This window comes from Macaca fascicularis, chromosome 10 (genome assembly GCF_037993035.2).
Source record: "Macaca fascicularis isolate 582-1 chromosome 10, T2T-MFA8v1.1".
Lineage (NCBI taxonomy): Eukaryota > Metazoa > Chordata > Mammalia > Primates > Cercopithecidae > Macaca > Macaca fascicularis.
In genome coordinates this window covers 25,172,819-25,194,546 of record NC_088384.1, presented here as the reverse complement: position 1 = coordinate 25,194,546, position 21,728 = coordinate 25,172,819, and the positions used below count along the sequence as shown (strand labels likewise).

Sequence of the window (21,728 nt, the reverse complement as noted above, 5' to 3'; positions counted from 1 at the left end):
GGGCGCGATGGCTCACGCCTGTAATCCCAGCACTTTGGGAGGCCGGGACGGGTGGATCACGAGGTCAGGAGATCGAGACCATCCTGGCTAACACGGTGAAACCTCATCTCTACTAAAAAATACAAAAAAAAAAACCAAAACTAGCCAGGCGAGGTGGCGGATGCCTGTAGTCCCAGCTACTCAGGAGGCTGAGGCAGGAGAATGGCGTGAACCCGGGAGGCGGAGCTTGCAGTGAGCTGAGATCCGGCCACTGCGCTCCAGCCTGGGCGACAGAGCGAGACTCCGTCTCAAAAAAAAACAAAAAACAAAAAACAAAACCCTGATTCAAGCTATGAAGCAAGTTAAGGAGTCTTTTTGCCACGAATTCCTCCCTTCCATTGTGATACACAGAAATGGTTTTGAAAACAGGGAAAAGCTATTTGATTCCTCTGCCTACAGCTCCACATCCTCATTCTGTTTCACAGTGCTTAGGAGTCTGCTCAGTCATTTCTCTTGATGAAATGGGCACAATTACTGGAGTATTTGCTTTTTTTTTTTTTCTTTTGAGATGGAGTCTTACTCTGTCCCCCAGGCTGGAGTACAGTGGTGTGATCTCAGCTCACTGCAACCTCGGTCTCCTGGGTTCAAGCGATTCTCCTGCCTCAGCCTAATGAGTAGCTGGGATTACAGATGTGCACCAGGACACCCGGCTAATTTTTATATTTTTAGTAGAGATGGGGTTTTACCATGTTGACCAGGCTGGTCTTGAACTCCTGACCCCAAATGATCCGCCCCGCCTCAGTCTCCCGAAGTGCTGGGATTACCCGCGCCTGGCCCGCATTTTCAACTATTTAACTGGTTTACTCCACATCTCGAGTTTTTTCCTGAATTCTTCCTATACTTCAATCGTCTTGCCCTTCTGTGTCTTAAGTTGAATGAAACTATCCTCATACCTCCTAATCATGTTTTTTTTTTTTTTTTTTTTTTTAATTTCTAGGCTGTTGGCAAGGATTCTGCAGAAAAATTATCCCTACATTGCAAAGGTATCTATCTGAATAAAGGGGCTGGGATGGAAAAGGGTGTGAAACTGTGAAGAATTCTATCTTTACAGGCGTAGGAGGAAACTCAGGGGCTAAGTGGCGCTAGTGTACTGTCAGCTCTCTCCATGGGTCTGTGTTCCAGAAAGCTATGACTCTTTAATGCATCTCTGTTTTTTCCTTATTTCCTTTATTTTTATTCTCAGTGTCACAGTCCATGATACCCACTGTCCTTGGGGTGCCCAATTCATTGTGCAAAAGCATTTAAACTGAAATATCCTATTTGTTATTTTTTTAAAAAGGAAAGTGGGGATGACAAGTAAAATGGAAATTTCTCCCAGAAGAGTGGGGATTACTGTGACTAGCTAAAGTTTTCACACTTGAATTTTTCTGCTCAGATTTTAAAAGGACTGGAGGAGCTTGAGTTTCCTCAGACTTCACAATACATGGACATATTTAATGACACCTCTGTCCACTGGTTCCCCATGCAAAAGCTAGAACAGCTCTCCACAGATATTTGGGAGTTTCAGGAAGAACCAGATTATCAGGACTGTGAGGACCTTGAAATCATCAGGAACAAGACAGAAGATCCTTCCACTACTGACTGAACTCACTGTGAGGTACTCAGTGTTGGCTGAGGTAGAAGCTGCCACGGGAGACTAAAGGGAAGGCTGCCATGGAGGAACTACAGAGAACTCCTTTGCCAGGAAAGAACATCAACTTGGCTGTCTTGTTTTGAGGACGATACCCCCCATGAGGACTTGGTATAAAGATTCCTGCACTGCTAAGTGGCATTGTCCCGCTTTACATGCTTCCCTCGTGACCTGGCCCAATGTGGAGTAGCTCCCGAGTAAAGAAGTTACGCTTTTGAAGGTGATCTAAAATACCGTTTATTCACAACACATCCCTCTCAGGGGCAAGTCTCTGGCTGGCTCTGGGCCTGCCACAGTTCACTTGGCCATGTCGATCAGGCTCTGCAGTGAGGTGGGCACCCATGTCTTCTCGCCCTGGACAAAGACCACTCCCCGGTCGATGTAGATCACAATGCGGCCAAAGGTGTAGAGCTGCTTCCCTTCGTGTCGCTTCCCAATGACGGGCATGAAGACAATGTTGTGCTCCTCAGCCTTGGTCTCAATGAGGTCCTTAAAGTTCATGGGCACAGAGCTGGCGGCCACGCCAATGCCCCTCTGGGCCATGTTCTCAGCCTCCCGCCTCTCCTGCATGGCCTCGTACTGGAAGTCCTTCCTCCGCTCCGTGTGGGTGAGATAGGCAATGTTCTCCCGCGCGCCTGGCTGCATGTAGGCACCTGAGAGATACAGGAGGACAGGGCAGTGAGGAGAGGTGTTTCCAGGTGTATGGAAGTTGACGCTGACTTGGCCCAGGTCTGGGTGTGCCAGAGTGCTTGTGACTCACTGAAGGGCAGTTCTGCCTCAAAGATACAACTTTGGAGGAAGTTTAGACAACTGGCCAGTATCACATAAAAACTGTTCAGAAGGTTTCTGGCTAGTATCTAGTAACCAAAGAGATTATTAAATATTCAACATTTAAAAATGAAGTATCTGCAAGGGATTTCTTCTTTCAGAGCTGGAAACAGCAGAGTCCTCAGCCACTCTCCTGTTTCCACCTTGCCCTGTAGAGTTTCCACTTCATACCACCAAAGAGGCAGCTTTTAGTACCTTGAAAATATAGGCCCACACTGGCTTTATTTTTAACCTACCCACACAGGCCCCACATCCTGAAAGGAGTTCACGTATATTTGAGGAGCTGAAATTGGTGTTTAAGGATAATACAAGACCATAAATGCTAAGTGCTCACTGAGGGGTATATACAGGGAAGAGTTTTGGAAACATGAGGCCAGGGGTAGCTAAGGAAGAGTTTTTAGAAAGAACTTGATAATTACGGAAGCAGAGAAGTATATTTGCCTTATTACTTAATCTCTGTTTTCACAGAATAGGCTATTTTTTCTTTTTTTCTTTTCTTTTCTTTTTTTTTTTTTTTTGAGACCGAGTCTCTCTCTTGTCGCCTAGGCTGGAATGCAGTGCTTGTGATCTCCACCACTCACTACAACCTCCGCCTCCCAGGTTCAAGTGATTCTTCTGCCTCAGCCTCCTGAGTAGCTGGTGTTACAGGCATGTGCCACCACGCCCGGCTAATTTCTGCATTTTTAGTACAGATGGGGTTTCACCATGTTGTTCAGGCTGGTCTCGAACTCCTGACCTCGTGATTGACCCGCCTCGGCCTCCCATAGTGTTGGGATTAGAGGCATGAGCCACGGCGCCTGGCCTAGGCTAACTATTAAATAACAAGAATTAAAGACTCAGGAAATAGAAATTCTAGTTCTAACTGCCACCCTTTAACTATGTGACCTTGAACAGGCTCTTAGCTTCACTGGGCTTATCTGTGAAACAGACTAGATGATCCCATTTCAATGCTGTGAATCGGCTAATGAGCAACACTGGAGCACACGACTGGTTGAAATAGGCTCCCAAATGTAGAAACATAAACATACTTTCATTTACTTATGATCTAGGCAGAATGACTTGCCTAGAACTTGGGAATAGATATAGTACATGAAGAGTGAACTGCCGGTTTTTGACAACACAGACACCACCTATTGAAGGCTGCAAACAAGCATGAACTCAATCCCCCTTTTAGCCTATGAAGTAGATCTTACTGTTTAACAGGTCAAATGGGGCTGATGAAGGCTGAGCAATCACCAAGTGTAAGACCGTGTACCCAACTCCACACTGTAAGATGTGTGACCTGGGCAGCGGGTTCAGGGCTGAATGAGCCTTAAAAGGCCACACAGCACAGTGGTTAAGAGGGTGGGGCCTGGGGTTAGACTGACATCTGAATCCAGCTTAAGTCAGTCTCCTTAGGGAAGATGCCCCTCTCAGTCATGGTAGACCTGGGCAGTGGGTGCCAGCTGACCATGTACCCCAATCAGCAGGGTGAGAGGCTGTTGCTATGGGCAAAAGTACGACCTAAGGTTTAGGCTGCCTACAGGAACCAGAAAACTCTGATTCTGTGTCATTTACATGTGTAAAATCTGAAACTCAGGGCCAGGACATCCAAAATGGGAATCCTCACTTACCAACATTGGAGGACACCGCCCGGTTCATGATATCAAGTGCCTCGTTAAATTTGTCCTTGACAGATGGATGTGCCAGCACTTGGTCTGAGAACATAGACTTCCAACCCAGGTACCACTTGGTGATCTCCTCATAATTTGGGCTGTTACTGAGCCAAGAGCACAGCACCTGCCAAAAAGAAAAATTACTTGCATCCATGGTGGCAACAAATGAAGGCAAGATTTCCGAAGGGGCCATTTGTTTTGTTTTGATCCTGGTCCTGCAGGCTAGTGACACCACTTTACAGGGATTTATAGTAGCTAAACAGTCTAGGACTTACGAATATGGATTTTGGAGTCAGCCTGGTAGCTAAAGTGCCCTTGCATGTAAACTCTCTGAGCTCCGCTTCCATGTCTACACAACAGGGATACCATAGCCCCTACCCCATAGGGTTGCTGCGAGGAGCTGAGATAAAGCAAATAAAGTGCTTGGAACAGCTTCTGATACGTAGCAAATGTCCAATAAATGGTGGCCACTATTAAGATGACCTAACTCATTCCTACCCTACCATGTAATTCATTTTTATTATGGAATTGTACCTACAGTCAGGCCTCGGCAGAAAATTAACTTAATCCCCACCCAGTTCCCTCCCCCAGAAAGCCAAGCAAAACAGTGTACCTGAAGCCACTTGGGGAAGAAGTGCTTTTCAAGAAGTCCCACCAGACTAGAGACAGAGATCATCCCTTCCCAGTCGATCACCCAATAGAATGCATCCATGTGCTGCTGGTGGGGGTTAATGACTAGCTCACCAAGACACATCCCTGGAAGAGAAACCCGGTCTATAAGGCACAGCTTTAGTACTGGCAAAGCCACAGAAGCACAAAGAGCAAAGATAATGTCCGTTTTCCTCTCAGGTCACAACAACCTCCACCTCCTGGGTTCAAGTGACTCTTGTGCCTCAGCCTCCTAAGTAGCTGGGAGTACAGGTGTGCACCACCGCGGCCGGCTAATTTTTGTGTTTTTATTAGAGACAGGGTTTTGCCATGTTGCCCAGGCTGGTCTCAAACTCCTGATCTCAGGTGATCTGCCACCTCAGCCTCCCAAAGTGCTGGGATTACAGGCATGAGTCACGGCTCCTGGCGGTTTTTTTTTTTTTTTTTTTTTGAGACAGGGTCTCACCGTTGCCCAGGCTGGAGTGCAATGGCAGATCTCAGCTCACTGCAACCTCTGCCTCCCAGGTTCAAGCCATCCTCCCTAGTAGCTGGGACCACAGGCACATGCCACCACACCTGGCTAGTTTTTGTATTTTTGGTAGAGATGGGGTTTAACCATGTTGCTCAGGCTTTAATCTGCTTTAAAGGTCAAATTTAAGCTCCTGACATAGCAATTCTTAAAAAAAAATATATATATATATATATATATGTTTTTTTTTTTTGCTAAACCAGAAATAACTCCCTAATAATTTAGAATAAAATACCACAAAAATTTCAGAACTCCAATGGCTGTCCTGTTACCAGAAGCCAAAGCCAATCAGGAAAACCACAAGGCACAGAGTCCGATGTTGTTACTGTCAACTATTAGTCGCTGTTGTAAACAAACAGCGGAAAGGACCCAAGTTACATTTATGTTCAGCCTCTGAACAGCAAGGAATATTGTGTACTAAGCACTTTCATGAATACAAAGGCTATGCTTTAAATCACCACTGACCAAGAAACCAGGGCACCAAAGCTGCTGGGCTTGGACTGCATTTTCCCCATATCCTTACCCAGCTTGGGCACTATGTTTTTGACCATGAATGCTTCCCAGGAGCCAGGAGTGAAGACATCCTTCCAGGGCTGGAGGATAAGCTTGGCAGAGGAGTCACTGGGGTGCCACTTCTGCAGGGCACTGGACAGCTTGCTACGGATGGGGGAATAGAGCGGCTCCAGCCGTGCCTGCATAAGGGGCAACCATGGGTGGATCCAAGAGTGGATGGGAACAGTGTCTGTGAGCGGGTTCCAGTTTTCCACCTGCAATGTGGGGAGAAGAAACAGAAGAAACAGTTCATGTCGCCTATTGGGCAGTCACATAACACCCGTGTGGTTAAAGGCAAGAGCTGCCCCTGGAGGAGGCCCCATGCTCTCCAAGGCCCATGGTCCTTTGTACATCGCCAAACAAATATGCCCATTCATTTGATTACCTCTCAGAAATAGCATAATTCTAATTTTAGTGAAGAAATCAAGAAAATGAATTCCCTCCTGAGGGTGGCTTGGGGGGAAAAGTGCTGAGAAAAAGGCTGGAATTAACACTCTAGGTCAACAGTTGTGTTGACAAATTCTGTTAATTCCAGGCATTTTAACAGCACTGAGATAATGAAGACATAGACTGAACAAGTCCCTGTAGTTAGTGATGACAGTTGTTCCTGTGACTCTCACCCCACCTCCTTTTGCAGCTTGGGGAAGATGAGTTGGTCCAGTATGTTATCTAAGATCCACACAGGAATGATGTGCACCCAACTATCCAAAAAGTCCACCATCGGGTCACAGTTCCTTGGCTGCCACTGAGTGACAATATTTCGAACAAAAGGCATCCAGACTTCCCATATCAACCTATGGGAGAAAGGCAGAGGACAGGCTGGTTAATTACACTGATTGGTTTCAAAGAACACCACCACCGCCCACCTCTCTAGAATCAGAAATAAAAATGCAACAGCATGGAAATCCGATCAGAGGAAACCATCAGGCCAGTCACCATGCTGGCCAGACCTGAGCCTGCTTCTTCCTTGTTCTCGTGACTCTCCTCTCGAACTGAGGCCTTGGTCTCGTAGGCAGTGCCCGCCCACCTGGCAGAGCTGCTTTAGGGTCACAAGGGTCTCTTCCTAGGTATCAAGTGCTTTCCCACCTATAGGCTTCTATTCATGAGCTGACATCTCTCACCCTCTGATCACAGTTTCAATGTCACCTCCTCTAAGACCTCTGTCCTAACCCCCATTCCAAGGAGGTCGCTCCTGCAGTTTTCTATCGCTGTACCTGGTGTGCATCCTGCCTTTATTTGTTCACTACCTTATTTCCCATCTGCCTTTTCTGCTGTACTAAAGACAGAGGCTGTCTGCTGTACTAGGGTAAGCCCAGCACCTAGCACAAGCATGATATTCAACAGACATTTGACAAGTGTCAGCTGAATTCATGGCCAAATGTAATTGTACAACCACTATGGAAAACAGTGTGGAGATTCCTTAGAAAACTAAAAGTACAACCACCATTTGATCCAGCAATCCCACTACTGGGTATCTACCCAGAAGAAAAGAAGTCATGGCTGGGTGCGGTGGCTCACGCCTGTAAACCCAGCACTTTGGGAGGCCAAGGCAGGCGGATCATGAGGTCAAGAGATTGAGACTATCCTGGCCATCATGGTGAAACCCTGTGTCTACTAAAAATACAAAAGTTAGCTGGGCGTGGTGGTGCATGCCCGTAGTCCCAGCTACTTGGGAGGCTGAGGCAGGAGAATTGCTTGAACCCCGGAGGCAGAGGTTGCAGTGAGCCAAGATCACGCCACTGTACTCCAGCCTGGCGACAAAGCGAGACTTCATCTCAAAAAAAAAAACACAAAAGAAGTCATTTTATGAAAAAGATATTTGCTCACACAAGTTTACAGTAGCACAATTCACAACTGCAAAAATGTGGAACCAACCCAAATGCCCACCAATCAACAAGTAGATAAAGAAACTGGTACATATATATATAATGGAATATGACTCAGCCATAAAAAGGAATGAATTAATGGCATTCGCAGCAACCTGGTTGGAATTGGAGACTACTATTCTAAGTGAAGTAACTCAAGAATGGAAAACCAAACATCTTGTGTTTTCACTCATAAGCGGAAGCTAAGCTATGAGGATGCAAAGGCGTAAGAATGACACAATGGACTTTGGGGACTTGGGGAAAGGGTGAACGGGGTGCGGGATAAAAGACTACAAATTAAGCCAGGCACGGTGGCTCACGCCTGTAATCCCAGCACTTTGGGAGGCCAAGGCGGGTGGATCACGAGATCAGGGGATGGAGATCATCCTGGCCAACATGGTGAAACCCTGTCTCTACTAAAAATACAAACATTAGCTGGGTGTGGTGGTGCGTGCCTGTGATCCCAGCTACTCGGGAGGCTGAGGCAGAATTGCTTGAACCAGGCAGCTGGAGGTTGTAGTGAGCTGAGATCACACCACTGCACTCTAGCGTGGCGAAAGAGTAAAACTCCGTCTCACAAAAAAAAGACTACAAATTGGGTTCAATGTATACTGCTCAGGAGATGGGTACACCAAAATCTCACGAATCACCACCAAAGAACTTACTCATGTAACCAAATACTACTTGTTCCCCAAAACCCTGTGGAAATAAAACATTTCAAAAAAAATAAAATAAAAAATAAAATAAATTCATGGCCAAATGAATTTAAATTCCTAAAGCGGTATCAGCATGAGCAGAGAATTAATCAAGGCTAGCACTGCTGCCTTCCCCCACCTTCAGCAGTCCTTCCCAACCCCCCAGCAGAAAGGAGCTGGAGCACAGAGCCCTGCCCTGTGGTACCTGTGAAAGGCATCTGCCGAGAGGTCCTGTCCGCCGTGAGACAAGAGCTGGTCATTCTCCAGGAGGCTTTTCCACTTGGAGATTATCTCGGTGCCGTAAGTGCAGTCCTGAGGAGAAAGGCAGAGTAGCTGAGGGGCAGCAGGCTTTCCAGCCCTCCCTGCCCACTGGACCAACTCATCAAGCAAGGGTAAGCCCAACCAAGAGGCAGGGATAAGTTGATTTTCCCAACAACTCACTTTGAGGGGATCCCACTCCTTGAAGTACTCCTTCATGAGTGGATAGACGATGGCCACGGCGAGGTCCACACGGTCGGACATCCTGTACTCCTCATAGTACTTGTCCTGCAGGGTTTCGAAGATGCGGGCACACTCGTCCAGGGTGAGGGGGTTGCTGCAGTCGGGCTGCATCCGCCGCTCGCACTCCTCCACCATCTCCAGGACCTTGCTGAGGTTGGAGATGACCCGCTCCTCATGGTCCAGGACCTCGGTCATCTTCTCCAGCTCGTGGAAGAGGTTGACCACCATGTCCCGCTCATACTGTAGCTGCCGGTCATTCTGGATGATCTCCTGCTCCGTGAGGTCAATGAGCAGCTGCAGGTTGTGCTCCAGCTCGGGCAGCGCAAAGCCTGGGGCCTTGGCCTCTTTGCCAGACTGTGGCAGCTGTTGGGACTGCAGCGGCAGCCCATCATCGGGAACGTTGTGCTTGTGGCTGATCTGACTGTAGCTGTAGTAGACCTTTTGCTCCCGGCCTGTCATGTCTATGACCTTGGAAAACGTAGAAGGACGAAGGTTAACACCACTGCGGCACTGTTAAACACACAGCTAAGCCCAGGGGAAGGCCCCATGACAGGGAAGTGTGTAGAAACCACATTATTCAACAGAGCTGGAGAAGGGCAGTGTTGTAAAGTGGGATCCGCACTGTCCTAGCCTAAAGGAGACTCCAGGGACAAAATCAGATGCAGCAAGCAGTTCTAGGTTGGATCACTTTGAGCAAGCCAGATGGAGAAGACTTTTTAGGGAAACATGAAATTTAAATAGGGACTGAGTATTAGTAGATGTGAAAATTTATTTTAATGGAAAGGTAGAAGCTGTACTGATCAAAGAAGGTAACACAATCAGAATATCACATTTTGATTTAAAAAATGCACATAAGCATAGAAAAAGATCTAGGATGTATAACAAGATGTTAACATTTGGTAATCTTGGAAGGATGGAAAATATTTCCTATATTTCTCCCCATTTCCTAACTTTCTAAAATGTACTACACACTGCTATTATAATAACAGTTGTTTTTTTAATTTAATTTTTTAAACTTTATTTTTTGAGATGCAGTCTTGCTCTGGTGCCCAGGCTGGAGTACAGTGGCACGATCTCAGCTCACTGCAAGCTCCGCCTCCCGGGTTCATGCCATTCTCCTGCCTCAGCCTCCCGAATAGCTGGGACTACAGGCGCCCGCCACCACGCCCGGCTAATTTTTTGTATTTTTAGTAGAGACGGGGTTTCACTGTGTTAGCCAGGAAGGTCTCGATCTCCTGACCTCCTGATCCATCCGCCTTGGCCTCCCAAAGTGCTGGAATTACAGGTGTGAGCCACCGCGCCCAGGCTTTTAATTTTAAAACAAAATAAAACATACAAAAGGCTAATTGAACAAAGGCAACCTAGGCAATGAGCTAATTCCAATATTTTAGGAAAACAGGAAATGTGAATATGGACTGCACTTCTGAAGCAGAATGATTCATCACCACTTTTTAAGTAAGTGTGTGATCCATGAACCACCAGCATTAGAATCACTGGAGGAGGAAAAAAAAAAAAAGTCTTGAGGTTCAGTTTAGACTCAAAATTCCTGGGAGGCACCTAGACGCCCGTATTTCTTATCAGGTCGTCCAGATAATATAACAGCACACGTTTGAGAACCCCACTAAAGGCTTTGAGGTCTATGACACACTATATATCCTACAGCAAATGACAACAGGCAACTGTCACCATTGTTCTTTGACTACTTGGAAAAGTAATGGAAAACGTAATACACTATATGCACGTAACAGTGAGTGAAAATTGAATGTATCTTAAAAAAAGAAAATACTCAATGCTGACTAAGGAGCCCTGGGAACTCTCTCCTGCCCTCCTGGTCAGACAGAGTTAATACAACCTTCTGAGTATTTGAATGCCTTAAGTACTTTTGTATTTAACATGGTGATTGCACATGTACATCTCTATCCTTAAAAAAATGTCTCAAACAAAGACGAAGTTTTATATACAAACTAACCAGTCAAAAATCCAAACTAAACCAGATAAAAGCTAAATGCCTAACAACGGAGGTAGGATCAAGCAATATAGGACAGCCACCCTCTAGAATTCTGCACTCATTATAAATCTTCACAGTGAGTTTTTAATAATAAGAATGTTACTGAATTCACTGATGTAAGCTCCAGAAACACAGGAACATCATTTGGTTTACCAGTGTAGTGCCGTGAAGAGTGCCTGGCAGAGAAGGAACTTGGTAACTATTACTAAATATGGGAGTGTAATGAATAGGAACATGATATTAATAGTATTCATTACACTCCTATAAAATAAGTGAGAAAAGCAAGGTATAAGAAAAAAAAAAAAGCCTACCTAGAAGATCCAAAAAACCCTAGAACATGTTCAGTGATTAATTCTGGGGTGTGGCTCCTGTACCAAGTGTCCAAAGGTCCCCATACCTTGACTTGAGAAAGCTCCTTCTGGGGAGCAGTGAGCTTCTTGCTAATCCTGCCCTTGGCCTTCAACTCTTCCACGGTCTTGTAAGAGTATTTGGGCTTCTTCTTGCTTCCACTTGGGTCTTTCCTCCACTGGCTCAGCTCCTTCTGAAACTCCTGAACCAGAAGGATACAGTCAGATGCAGCAAACCACTTTTTACAACAGGTGAGACAGCTAAGACCATTAACAGATGTCACCATTCACTGTCTTAGATTTATTTCCAGGTTCTATATGAAGGAAGGAAAGGATGCACCTGCATGACACCAAAACTATCTAATGATAACTCCTTGACCCCATTTACCCTCTTACAAATAATGAGGTTCAGAAGGCAGGTGCACCAGACGGGAGGGAGAAACAAAAATAAAGGAAACAACATGTATTGAGCATCTACTATGGGCAGGCACTATACTAGTTTAAATGTACCTCATGTAAAACTTAGAAATGCAATGTAAACGATTTTTTAAGTACACAATATCTTGTTTCTCACTTTAAAATGAAGATAAATAAGCAGGTCCTAACTCTCAAAGCAAAGGTATCTCTTATAATCAGGGTCTGCAAAATGTACCTGCCGTAGCTACAGGAGGAGCTACGGCAAGCTTGTCCAACCCGCAGCCCAGGACGGCTTTGAATGCGGCCCAACGCAAATTTGTAAACTTTCTTAGCATGATGGTAGTGGAATCCAGCCCACAGAAGTTGGTTTTGGAGTTGTCATTATGTTTTTCTCATACTGGTTAAGACTTGTCATTTTTTTCTCTAAAAGTATCTACACATCTGGCTACTTTGGGAAAATCAGAGGATCAGGCAATACTAAGCCCACATCCTCATAAGCAACAATCACCTAGAGCTGAATAAAGATTTACCTTCTAGACAGGCTAAGGCCTCACCTCTGTGCCACAGTCCCCACCACTCTTTATTGTCTAGCATCTGGCTCATCTTACTTGCTTCTGTGGTGTGCCTGGCACCTGTAGGCTTCTAAGTCTGAGAACCCCTGACTCAGAGCGGTCAATCCCACATTATCAAATGACTGTGTCATCAAAAGGTCAGTGACAAGAAGAGTAACGTGTTTCTTTGCAGCATCCTGCTTTCCCCCATAGATTCAAATGGGAAAAGAGTAATACTTCAATCAACAAAGCTGGCCCCTTCTATCACTGGGGAAAAGGGACACACAGCTGCCAGCAGATGGCTCCCTGCTGCACTTGGGATGAAACCCAAGCACCTAAAAATGGCTGTCAAGGCCCATCTTGTGGCCCGCCTACCCCTCTGAATGCACTTCCTTCCCCTCTGCTTTGTGTACCACCCTCCCACCACAACGGCTTCCTTTATGGTTTCTTAACCGGCAAGCTCAGAGCCTCTCAGTGTCCTCAGGCTTCTCAGCTCACCCTTCTGCCAAGTCTCAACTGAAATGTTTCCTTTCCTCAAAGGTTTCCCTGACCAGCCTATTTATAAAAGTAGGTCAACACCACCTCCCAACCCCCAACCTTATTTTCTGTCTAGGCAGGTCCTAGCACCTTCTGCCATTTCAACTGCCACTTCCACACCATAGCTGCTTGTTTACTCTCTGTCCACCGTGCGCCCTCTCATCATGGTGCACCTAGCCTTCAGCCCAGCACCTGGCATATGGTACGTGTACAATAAACATCTGAGGACTAACAGAATGAAGGGATAAATGAACAGCCATTAGAAATGGACAGGACACCACCCACCCATGTCTCCTGACTTCCAGTTACCTCTTCAGCTTCTTCCTCTGAGTCAACCACAGGGAAGTCTTGCATTGACTGCGTGGTGCGCTCGGATCCATAAGCCCCCACAGCACCTTTTCCCTTTCTCTGCTTGGCTTCGATTGGGTTAATGATACCTGAGGAATTTCAGCAAAAGATAAAAAAAAGACAGTCTTATGATCACAGCAATTCATGTATGTGAATCAGCCACTCAGTGAAATGACAGTTTCTTGCTCCTTCCACAAAATAACACGGTACTCAAGGAGAGCTATTCTCTGCCCTCAGAACACTACTCTTGTCCCTTGTGATTTGAAACTTATGAGCATTTATGCTACCACAGGACAGTCTGCTGACTGGTTTATTTATATCCCAAATAGATTTCCATTTCTACTTGGATTGTTTCAGTGGACAAGAAAACAGAACACTACATTTATAACCGAGAACTCCAGCATACTAAATTCTACACTTCACTTCTTTGGAAGCCTCTATTAGGGAAAATGCAATAATTCAGATACTATATTGACTCTGACTGAAGTGAAGCTGTAATTTAATATAAGACTCCTCATGTATTTTACTTAGGAGTTCCTATCTCCTATGTTTAACTTTTTTATAACAAGTTTAAGCCCTAGAAATAAATGTTGCTTTTCTCATAAAAGAGTTTACGAATAGGACCACAACATTTCAATGAAGATGTTGCCCCCCCCTCCAAATTTTCCATCCCTGCCTCCCTTCCATTTAGTACAGTTGAAGTCTCAAATAAGAGCTATCCCTGGGCCAGGCATGGTGGCTCATGCTTGTAATCCTAGCACTTTGGGAGGCCAAGGTCTTGAACCAGCCTGGGCAACATAGTAAGACCCCATCTACAAAAAAAGAAAAAATTAGCCAGGCATAGCAGAGTGTGCCTGTCGTCCCAGCTACTCGGCAGGCTTGAGCCCAGGAGGTTGAGACTGCAGTAGGCTATGATCATGCCATGCCACTGCACTCCACCCTAGGTAACAGAGTGAGACCTTGTATCAAAAAAAGGAAAAAAGCTGTCCCCTCATTCTCATTCAGCGTATCCTTGCTTAAGTTCATGTATTTTTCATGTACCTAATGTTTTCAACACATAACCTGGATTTCATTTTAATAATTATTTAGAGGCCGGGCGCAGTGGCTCACACCTATAATCCCAGCACTTTGGGAGGCCAAGGAGGGTGGATCACTTGAGGTCAGGAGTTTGAGACCAGCCTGGCCAACATGGTAAAACCCCGTCTCTACCAAAAATACAAAAATTAGCTGGGTGTGGTGGCGGCTGCCTGTAATCCCTGCTACTCGGGAGGCTGAGGCAGGAAAATCGCTTGAACCAGGAGGCAGCGGTTGCAGGTGAGTCAAGATCGTGCCATAGAACTCCAGTCTGAGCGACAAGAGTGAAACTGTGTCTCAAAAAATAATATTATTATTATTTAGAGACTCAAATTTGAATATGGAAGACACATTTGATTATATCTACTTGGCAATCATGCATAGGATATAGCTCAAGAGAAGGGGAAATGTTCTTGTAGGAAGAATCCAAGTGTTTGGTTTGAGAGGCTTTGGTCTCAAGAAGATAAGAGTGTGACAGGGGCTGTGTCTCAGTGAGGCTGGCCATGAGAAGACAGGAGGAGACTGGGCTACTAGACGAAGATGGAAGTAACCAATGAAGGATTTGCTCAGCCAATTTTACAGCCATATGGCTCTAATTATTAAAAAAGCTACACACAATGTTTTACTGATATTCCTGAAGGACAAATAACCGTTTCTGCAAAACTAAAACCCTTGTGAGTAGGGATGGCAAACTCAAATGACTTCAGGACCAACAAAAGTTCCTGTGGGTTGGGGTGGAAGACAACAGGGGGCCGTGGAGACTGCCTCCAAGAGAAGACCATGTCCATTGTCCCAGGAGCAGCTCTCACTTGCCTCAACTAACTACTGCCAGGCAAAATCTAGAATTTTAGGTGAAATTGTCTGTTTTTTAAATATTAGCAACTAATTCATTTTTGTCTTTATTTATTCTATTTATTTATTTATTTATTTATTTAGAGACTGAGTCTCACTCTATTGCCCAGGCTGGAGTGCAGTGGTGTGATCTGGGCTCACCGCAACCCCCACCTCCTGGGTTCAAGCGATTCCCCTGCCTCAGCCTCCTGAGTAGCTGGTCAGGACCAGAAAAAAAGCCTGTCTCCAACCTGTTTGCAGCCTATTTTACACCCTAACCCTTTTCTTCTTGTTGAAACAATTACTTGTTTAACTTGAGCTTTGATAAAGCAAGGTAGCTTAGGAGTGCAAATGTCTTGTGCTGGCAAACCAGGCTAGAGAGAGAAAGTGCTTTTAAAAGGGAAAAGCAAACCTCCTCTCCCAATGCCCCTCTCCTTTCCTCTGCCTGCCCTCCATCACGCAAGACGACAAAAGTGCAATACCTTGTGCATTCTTCCCGAGGCCCCGTCCAGGGACGTAGCCCATCTTCTGAAGAAGCTTCTGTCCAATTCCTTTTGTGTGTCTTTCCCAGCTGCCGAAGTCCATGAAAGATTTGGTTCCTCCTGCAAAACCTTTCTGGCTGGGCTTAAAATTGCCACCCTGCAAAGAAGAAAAATCAAAGCTTAGTTAATGGAAAAACAAAAAGAAGAAAAATCTAAGAAAGCTTGGCCAACAGGAAAATGGTCTAAGTTACACAGCACTATGAAAAGGGTCACAAGAACCAAAAATGTGTGTGATACGTGTCAGGAAGGAAGAGACTACACTACGCACTTCACAACTCACAGAAGCCTGCCACCAAAAGGAGATACTCACAAAATGCATTCCAGATAAGTTTCTCCCTGGCTAGAAAATGCTTGGGCCACAATGACATTTGAAGGATATTACTGGAGTCACAATCCTGCAATAAAGACTCTACCGTTTTTAACTTCCTTGGTCCAAAATCCTTAGGAAAGTCGTCCTGCTTAACAGGTCTCTCTTCATCATCAGAATCTTCCAACTCTGCCTCCTCCGCTGCCCCTTTCTTGAGTCCTGCACTGATGAAGTTGACCGGCGCAGAGTAGTCACGGGCCCTGCAGGCACAGAAACAAAGCCCCACGGGGTTGGTAAATAACTCTTCTCTCTGCAGCAATCCCTTTGCAGAAACTACGTGCTTGAAAACTCCTTAGAATGAACTTCATGGAAGGTTTTTTAAAAAAGTAACACATTTTTTAATGTGTCAAAATATCTAAAGGACCCCAGATTTGGCTTCCTGTAGTCACATTTAACATTTTATCTGACATATTCCTCTACAGCTGAAGAGTTATCACATCAATGTAGGGTTGATTATAAATCCAAAATATGATGTGATAATACAGTTTTCCTACATTTTAAAAAATTAATTTATCATAAAAAGCATTTGTTTTGAAAACTATTGCAAGTACAAAAATCCAACAGGAGCAGAGAGAAATTTTGATGGATAATCATAAATAAATAAAACCCACTGAAACATTATACGAACGTAAAGCATATAACAATTATATTAATCAAACTCAGAAAAAGCTCCTATCCATTAAATTTATTGAATGTGAAAATTTCCAGCCAGGGCAACATACTAAGGCTTTGTCTCTATAAAAAAATAAATAAAAATTAGCCAGGCATGGTTGTGCAAGCCTTTGGTCCCAACTACATGGGAAGCTGAGATGGGAGGATTGCTTGAGCCCAGGAAGTTGAAGCTGCAGTGAGCTATAATCATGTCACTGTGCCCCAGCCTGCGCAAAAGAGTAAGACCATGTCTCAAAAGAAAAGAAAAAAAGAAAATTACACTAAAGTCCCTTAAGAAATAAGAAATTAACTCTGTAAAATGAAATATATTGATTTAAACTCTGACTGCTTCAAGCATTTACATTAAGCCATTAACCTCAGATCCTTTTTGTATAAAATAAAATTGATATATTTGTACTGTGTGGTTTAAAAAAGAAAAAATTACAACAAAAAACCCTGGAGCTGGGTACAGTGGCTCACACCTGGAATCTCAGCAGTTTGGGAGGCTTGAGGCCAGGAGTTCAAGACCGGCCTGGCCAACATGGCAAAATCCCATCTCTAATAAAAATACAAAAAATTAGCTGGGTGTGGTGGCGCACGCCTGTAATCCCAAGCTACTCAGGAGGCTGAGGCATGAGAAACACTTGAACCCAGGACACAAAGGTTGTAGTGAGCTGAGGTCATGCCACTGTACACTCCAGCTTGGGTGACAGAGACTGTGTTTTGAAGAAAAAAAAAAACAACCTGGGAATACAGCAAATAAAGTGATGCCTTGTAAAATGACCAACCTAGTAATTCAACATCCTCATGGCAACAACAGAATTTAGGGACTTTATTCCTAAAAATGTAACATAACTTAGTGATTCAGATCCCCAACTCTAGAGTCAGATAGGTCCAGGTTCCAATTCTAGCTTAGCCTCTGCCTAGCTGTATGACCATTAGCCTCAGTCACTTAATCTGTAAAATAGGAATAATAATGGTACCTTTCTCATAAAGAAAATTAATCTAGGCTTGTGAAATAGCCAGAACAAGTAAGCAGCCAAGAGATGTTAGCTGCTATTATTATGATTATGCAATTTTTGATCCCTGATCTATTTGTCATCCACTTTCAGACACCCTTGTGGATGAGCAGTTTGAACTAATCTCTATACTCTTTCTCCCCCAGCCTCCTTTGAAAAAGGCACATTCTCAGCTGGGTGTGGTGGCTCATGCCTGTAATCCCAGCACTTTCGGAGGCTGAGGCAGGTGGATCATGAAGTCAAGAGATCAAGACCATCCTGGCCAACATGGTGAAACCCCGTTTCTCCTAAAAATACAAAAATTAGCTGGGCATGATGGCGGGCGCCTGTAGTCCCAGCTACTCAGGAGGCTGAGGCAGGAGAATCGCTTGAACCCAGGAGGCGGAGGTTGCAGTGAGCCGAGATCGCACCACTGTACACCAGCCTGGCGGAACAGCGAGACTCCATCTCAAAAAAAAAAAAAGAAAAAGAAAAAGAAAAAGGCACACTCTCAATAGGATGGAGCCTAGAGGCCACAGGTGGGGCCATTCATCGGAGGAAAAAAACCCCAACCTGGCACACCCTGGTCGAGTGAGGTTCAGCCAGGGCACATATAACCTTGTGCTGGGGAGGAGACACACAGCCTGAATCCACATTGCCCACCACTATCCTAGACCAGTACCTCCACTACTCCACTACCTGCGCAGGGACCACTGGCTTGGCCTCCTCAGTCTTCCACTGTGGCTCCATGCCTATTGAGCACACCAGCAAAAGGGTCTTCTCAAAACGTAACCCAGCCCCACATCACACCCTCTCTATCACACACACTATGCTACCCTTCCCCCTCTCTGCTCCAGCCCCCAAGCCTTTCATATCCTTGTGGATACCATGATGCTTCCCATCAAAGGCCTTTGCATATTAAGACCTCTTCTACCACCCTAGTTACCTTCTACTGTCAGTCATATCAGCTTGCTTAAGCGTCAATTTTCTCCATAGAAATCTTCCTTGACCTCTCAGAATAGGTGAAATGCCCTAAAATGTGTTCTCCCTCATGTCCTCATGTCCCTCGTGTCCTATATCACAGTTACAAGTTTCAAATGCCTATTTCCATCTTCTAGAGTCTGGGCTCCAGGAAGGCAAGAATGGGTCTAAAGCACAGGCCTAATACATAGTAATCACTCAATAAACACTGATAATTAAATCAGTGAGGCCAGGCATGGTGGCTCACGCCTGTAATCCCAGCACTTTGGGAGGCTGAGGCGGGTGGGTCACTTGAGGTCAGCAGTTCAAGACCAGCCTGGCTAACAAGGCAAAACCCCGTCTCTACTGATAATACAAAAATTAGCTGGAGGTGGTTGCGTGTGCCAATAATTCCAGCTACTGGGGAGGCTGAGGCATGAGAATCACTTGAATCCGGAAGGTGGAGGTTGCAGCGAGCCAAGATTATGTCACTGCACTCCAGCCTGGGCAACAGAGTGAAACAGTGTCTCAAATAAATAAATAAATAAATAAATAGAATAAAATAAAATAAATAAAAAAGTGAAAGAGCAGCACTCTAGCCTAAAGAGGAAACCAGACCTCTCGAGATGATGTCACAGCTAACAGTCTCAACAAGGCCAGGAGACAAGTATAGTTATCAGGGTATCTCCTCCACTCCCTGCCCATCTTCCCCCTCTTCCCTAAAGCAAGGTGAAGCAGCCCCCATGCCAGGCAGTACCGTTTGCCTCCAAAGCTGGGCCTCTCATCATCCGAGTCTCGCTCTGCCCACACCCCGTAGGTGGCTTCTTCCTTGGTCTGCCAGTGGCGCTGTCGGTTGGGGTTGAACTCATTCTGGAGATCCCAGTCAGTGATCTCAAAGTTCTCCCGCTCGTCATCATCATCATCAATGCGGCCTTCCCCATCCCGGTACAAGTGGGACAATGACATGGCCAGTCACTAAAGAAAGAGACAAAAAGGGCACAGGCCATAAGTTCTGGGGGCAGCAGTAGGAGGATTCCTTGTGAGTCTCTATTCCTTGCTGCCTTCAGAACTTTCTCTGAATTCAAAGTCCATTAAAATTGGCATTACTATTCAATAAAGAAAATATTAAAAACCTACTTTTAGAAAACAATCAGTACTAAAACAGGTGAACAAAATACTAGTCCCAACCATCTATGATTCTTTAAAAGTATATATTTCCTTGTCCTAGCCAATATCATAAATATCACACATATTCACACATACACAAACCACACAAAAATAACTAAATAGGTTATTTTGTACACTATTGCCTTAGAAAATGAGTGGCTATCTTCTTAGATCCCAGATTCTTTTTTCTATTACTGAGGAAAGAATTATATCTGGATCCTTGGTGGTCCTAGGAGTGATTTTTTTTAGAATATGCTTTTTGAAATACATTACTTGATGAAACAACATTTTCAGTTTTCCTCACATGAATTTCTTCTGATGAGCTGAAAGACTGTAGTAATTATGAACACTATTTTAATAGTCAGATGGCCAGGGATTGATATAGAGAATCTACCTCATGGTAGCTGGGTGAGCAAATTCAGCTGTATTTCTTAAATTGGGATAAACTACTATACCAACCTTAGAGAATGCTTATAAGGCAAATTCAATGAGTTCAAAATAAGTGCTCAAGAAACGACAGCTTCTACTTTAGTCCCATGATTAGGTTAATCATTGTATTAGGGTTTTCTGGAGGAAGAGAACTAATGGAATAGACATATATATATAAAGGGGAGCTTATTAAGTATTAACTCACACTATCACAAGGTGTCACAATAGGCTGTCTGCAGGCTGAGGAGCAAGGAGAGCCAGTCAAGTTCCAAAGCTGAAGAACTTGGAGTCCAATGTTGGAAGGCAGGAAGCATCCAGCATGGAGAAAGATGTAGGCTGGGAGGCTAGACCAGTCTCTCCTTTCACATTTTTCTGCCTGCTTATATTCCTGCCGTGCTGGCAGCTGATTAGATTATGCCCACACAGATTGAGGGTGGGTCTGCCTTTCCCCACCCACGGACTCAAATGTTAATCTCCTTTGGCAACACCCACATAGTCACACCCAGCATCAATACTTCCTATCCTTTAATCCAATCAAGTTAACACTCAGTATTAACCATCACAATCATCATTACTATTATGGCACTAGGGTGTAAACTTAGCAAAGTGATTCTAAAATCTGGCACGCTAAAATCGAAGCCTGAGTTCAAATTCAACTCTATCAGATACTCAGTGTATGAGAATTAAATGCACGAGAAGCGCCAAGCATGGTGCACTACACAATAATACATTCAACAGGTGAGAGCAATTGTGATTCTTGTCTTGCTGAAAGCGGCCTTAAGGCACACGGAGTTCACTACTTCCACAGGCAGTGTCCAACTCTGGTCACCTCTGGCAAAACGTTATCTCTGCCCTCTTCTACTCACTGGTGCACTGTTTGGATGCAGCTGGTCCCAACCTCTTCCAGGAGTGTTTAGGACAGAAGGGTTTTCAGAAAAGGTGGGGACTCTCAAATACATAAGGTTAAATAATACCACTGCCTCCGTGGGCATAGTAGGTGGTAATAAGCCCTGAGTGAGTAGTCACAAGTTATGAAGCCCTCATCAGTAGATGCTAGGTACATGCTGGTCGCTTGAGACCGATTATCAACTGTCCGCATCAAGACACTTCTGCAAAGTAGGTACCGTTAGTTTTCATGTTTCAGATAAGAAAAAGGAGATTCAGAGAAGTTAGTCACTTACCTTAGGTTCCACTGCTCATAGGGCTCAAACTCAGGAGAGCTAGAAGTCAGGCCTCGGGCTTGTCTCTCTCTTGCTGTCTAGGTTTGGCGAAGGAGGCTCAGGTCCACTGAACCCAAGCCCTAAATTCCAGTAGACCCCAAGCAGCACCGCCCCTCTCCGTGCCTCGGCAGAGCTGTCTACGAAATGGATTCCCCTCCCCACACCCCAAAGGCTTGGACCGCAGCTCGCCTTCCCCGAACCTTCGCCCCTACTCCCACTGGCGCTGAGTCCCCTCGTAGCCAGCCTCGCTCACCTCTCCGAGGGTCCAGCGTACCAAAACTCAGCTTCACAATTCGCGCGAGAAGACCGCCGCTCCTACGCCAGAACCCGGATGCAGCG

At 45.1% G+C, this 21,728-nt stretch overlaps 2 protein-coding genes across 8 annotated transcripts in view; one reads left to right on the top strand and one right to left on the bottom strand.

Annotated features, from left to right (window-relative positions):
- SRRD (SRR1 domain containing) overlaps positions 1-2,571 on the top strand; it is a 9,051-nt gene extending 6,480 nt beyond the window's left edge. For 2 of the 4 annotated variants that reach the window (XR_012418906.1, XM_005567728.5), the window contains exons 6-7: positions 977-1,022; positions 1,415-2,571. Coding sequence is in view for 2 of the 4 variants with exons in the window: in XM_005567728.5 (XP_005567785.3) it covers positions 977-1,022; positions 1,415-1,624 (256 nt within the window). In the remaining 2 variants the exon portion in view is untranslated. Of the gene's footprint in view, positions 1-976; positions 1,023-1,318 lie in introns of all 4 variants that reach the window. The other 2 variants (XR_012418907.1, XM_005567729.5) reach the window with 1 other exon arrangement.
- Positions 1,882-21,722, bottom strand: TFIP11 (tuftelin interacting protein 11). 4 transcript variants are annotated; one of them, XM_065522329.1, is made up of 15 exons: positions 21,643-21,722; positions 21,351-21,427; positions 20,375-20,451; positions 19,331-19,548; positions 16,011-16,164; positions 15,538-15,694; positions 13,112-13,239; positions 11,348-11,500; positions 8,883-9,410; positions 8,647-8,753; positions 6,507-6,675; positions 5,853-6,096; positions 4,766-4,908; positions 4,111-4,276; positions 1,882-2,322 (listed from the first exon to the last, which is right to left on the bottom strand). In XM_065522329.1, exons 4-15 carry the CDS (start codon positions 19,537-19,539, stop codon positions 1,967-1,969), a joined length of 2,514 nt encoding a protein of 837 aa, XP_065378401.1. In that variant the 5' UTR covers positions 19,540-19,548; positions 20,375-20,451; positions 21,351-21,427; positions 21,643-21,722; the 3' UTR covers positions 1,882-1,966. The 4 variants fall into 4 exon arrangements, with proteins under 4 accessions (XP_065378401.1, XP_015312850.1, XP_005567788.1 ...); XM_015457364.3 differs by having other exon boundaries at positions 20,375-20,409; XM_005567731.4 differs by lacking the exon at positions 20,375-20,451.
- Positions 21,723-21,728: the final 6 nt, after the last annotated feature.

Bases quoted from the DNA above. Each gene is read 5' to 3' on its own strand.
- TFIP11 (XM_065522329.1), bottom strand. From the start codon at position 19,539: ATGTCATTGTCCCACTTGTACCGGGATGGGGAAGGCCGCATTGATGAT. The intron at 13,240-15,537 runs GTATTGCACTTT...GAAATTCCTCAG, and splicing joins CCTCGGGAAGAATGCACAAG to GTATCATTAACCCAATCGAA. The intron at 2,323-4,110 runs GTAAGTGAGGAT...TGTATCTCTCAG, and splicing joins GGCGGTGTCCTCCAATGTTG to GTGCCTACATGCAGCCAGGC.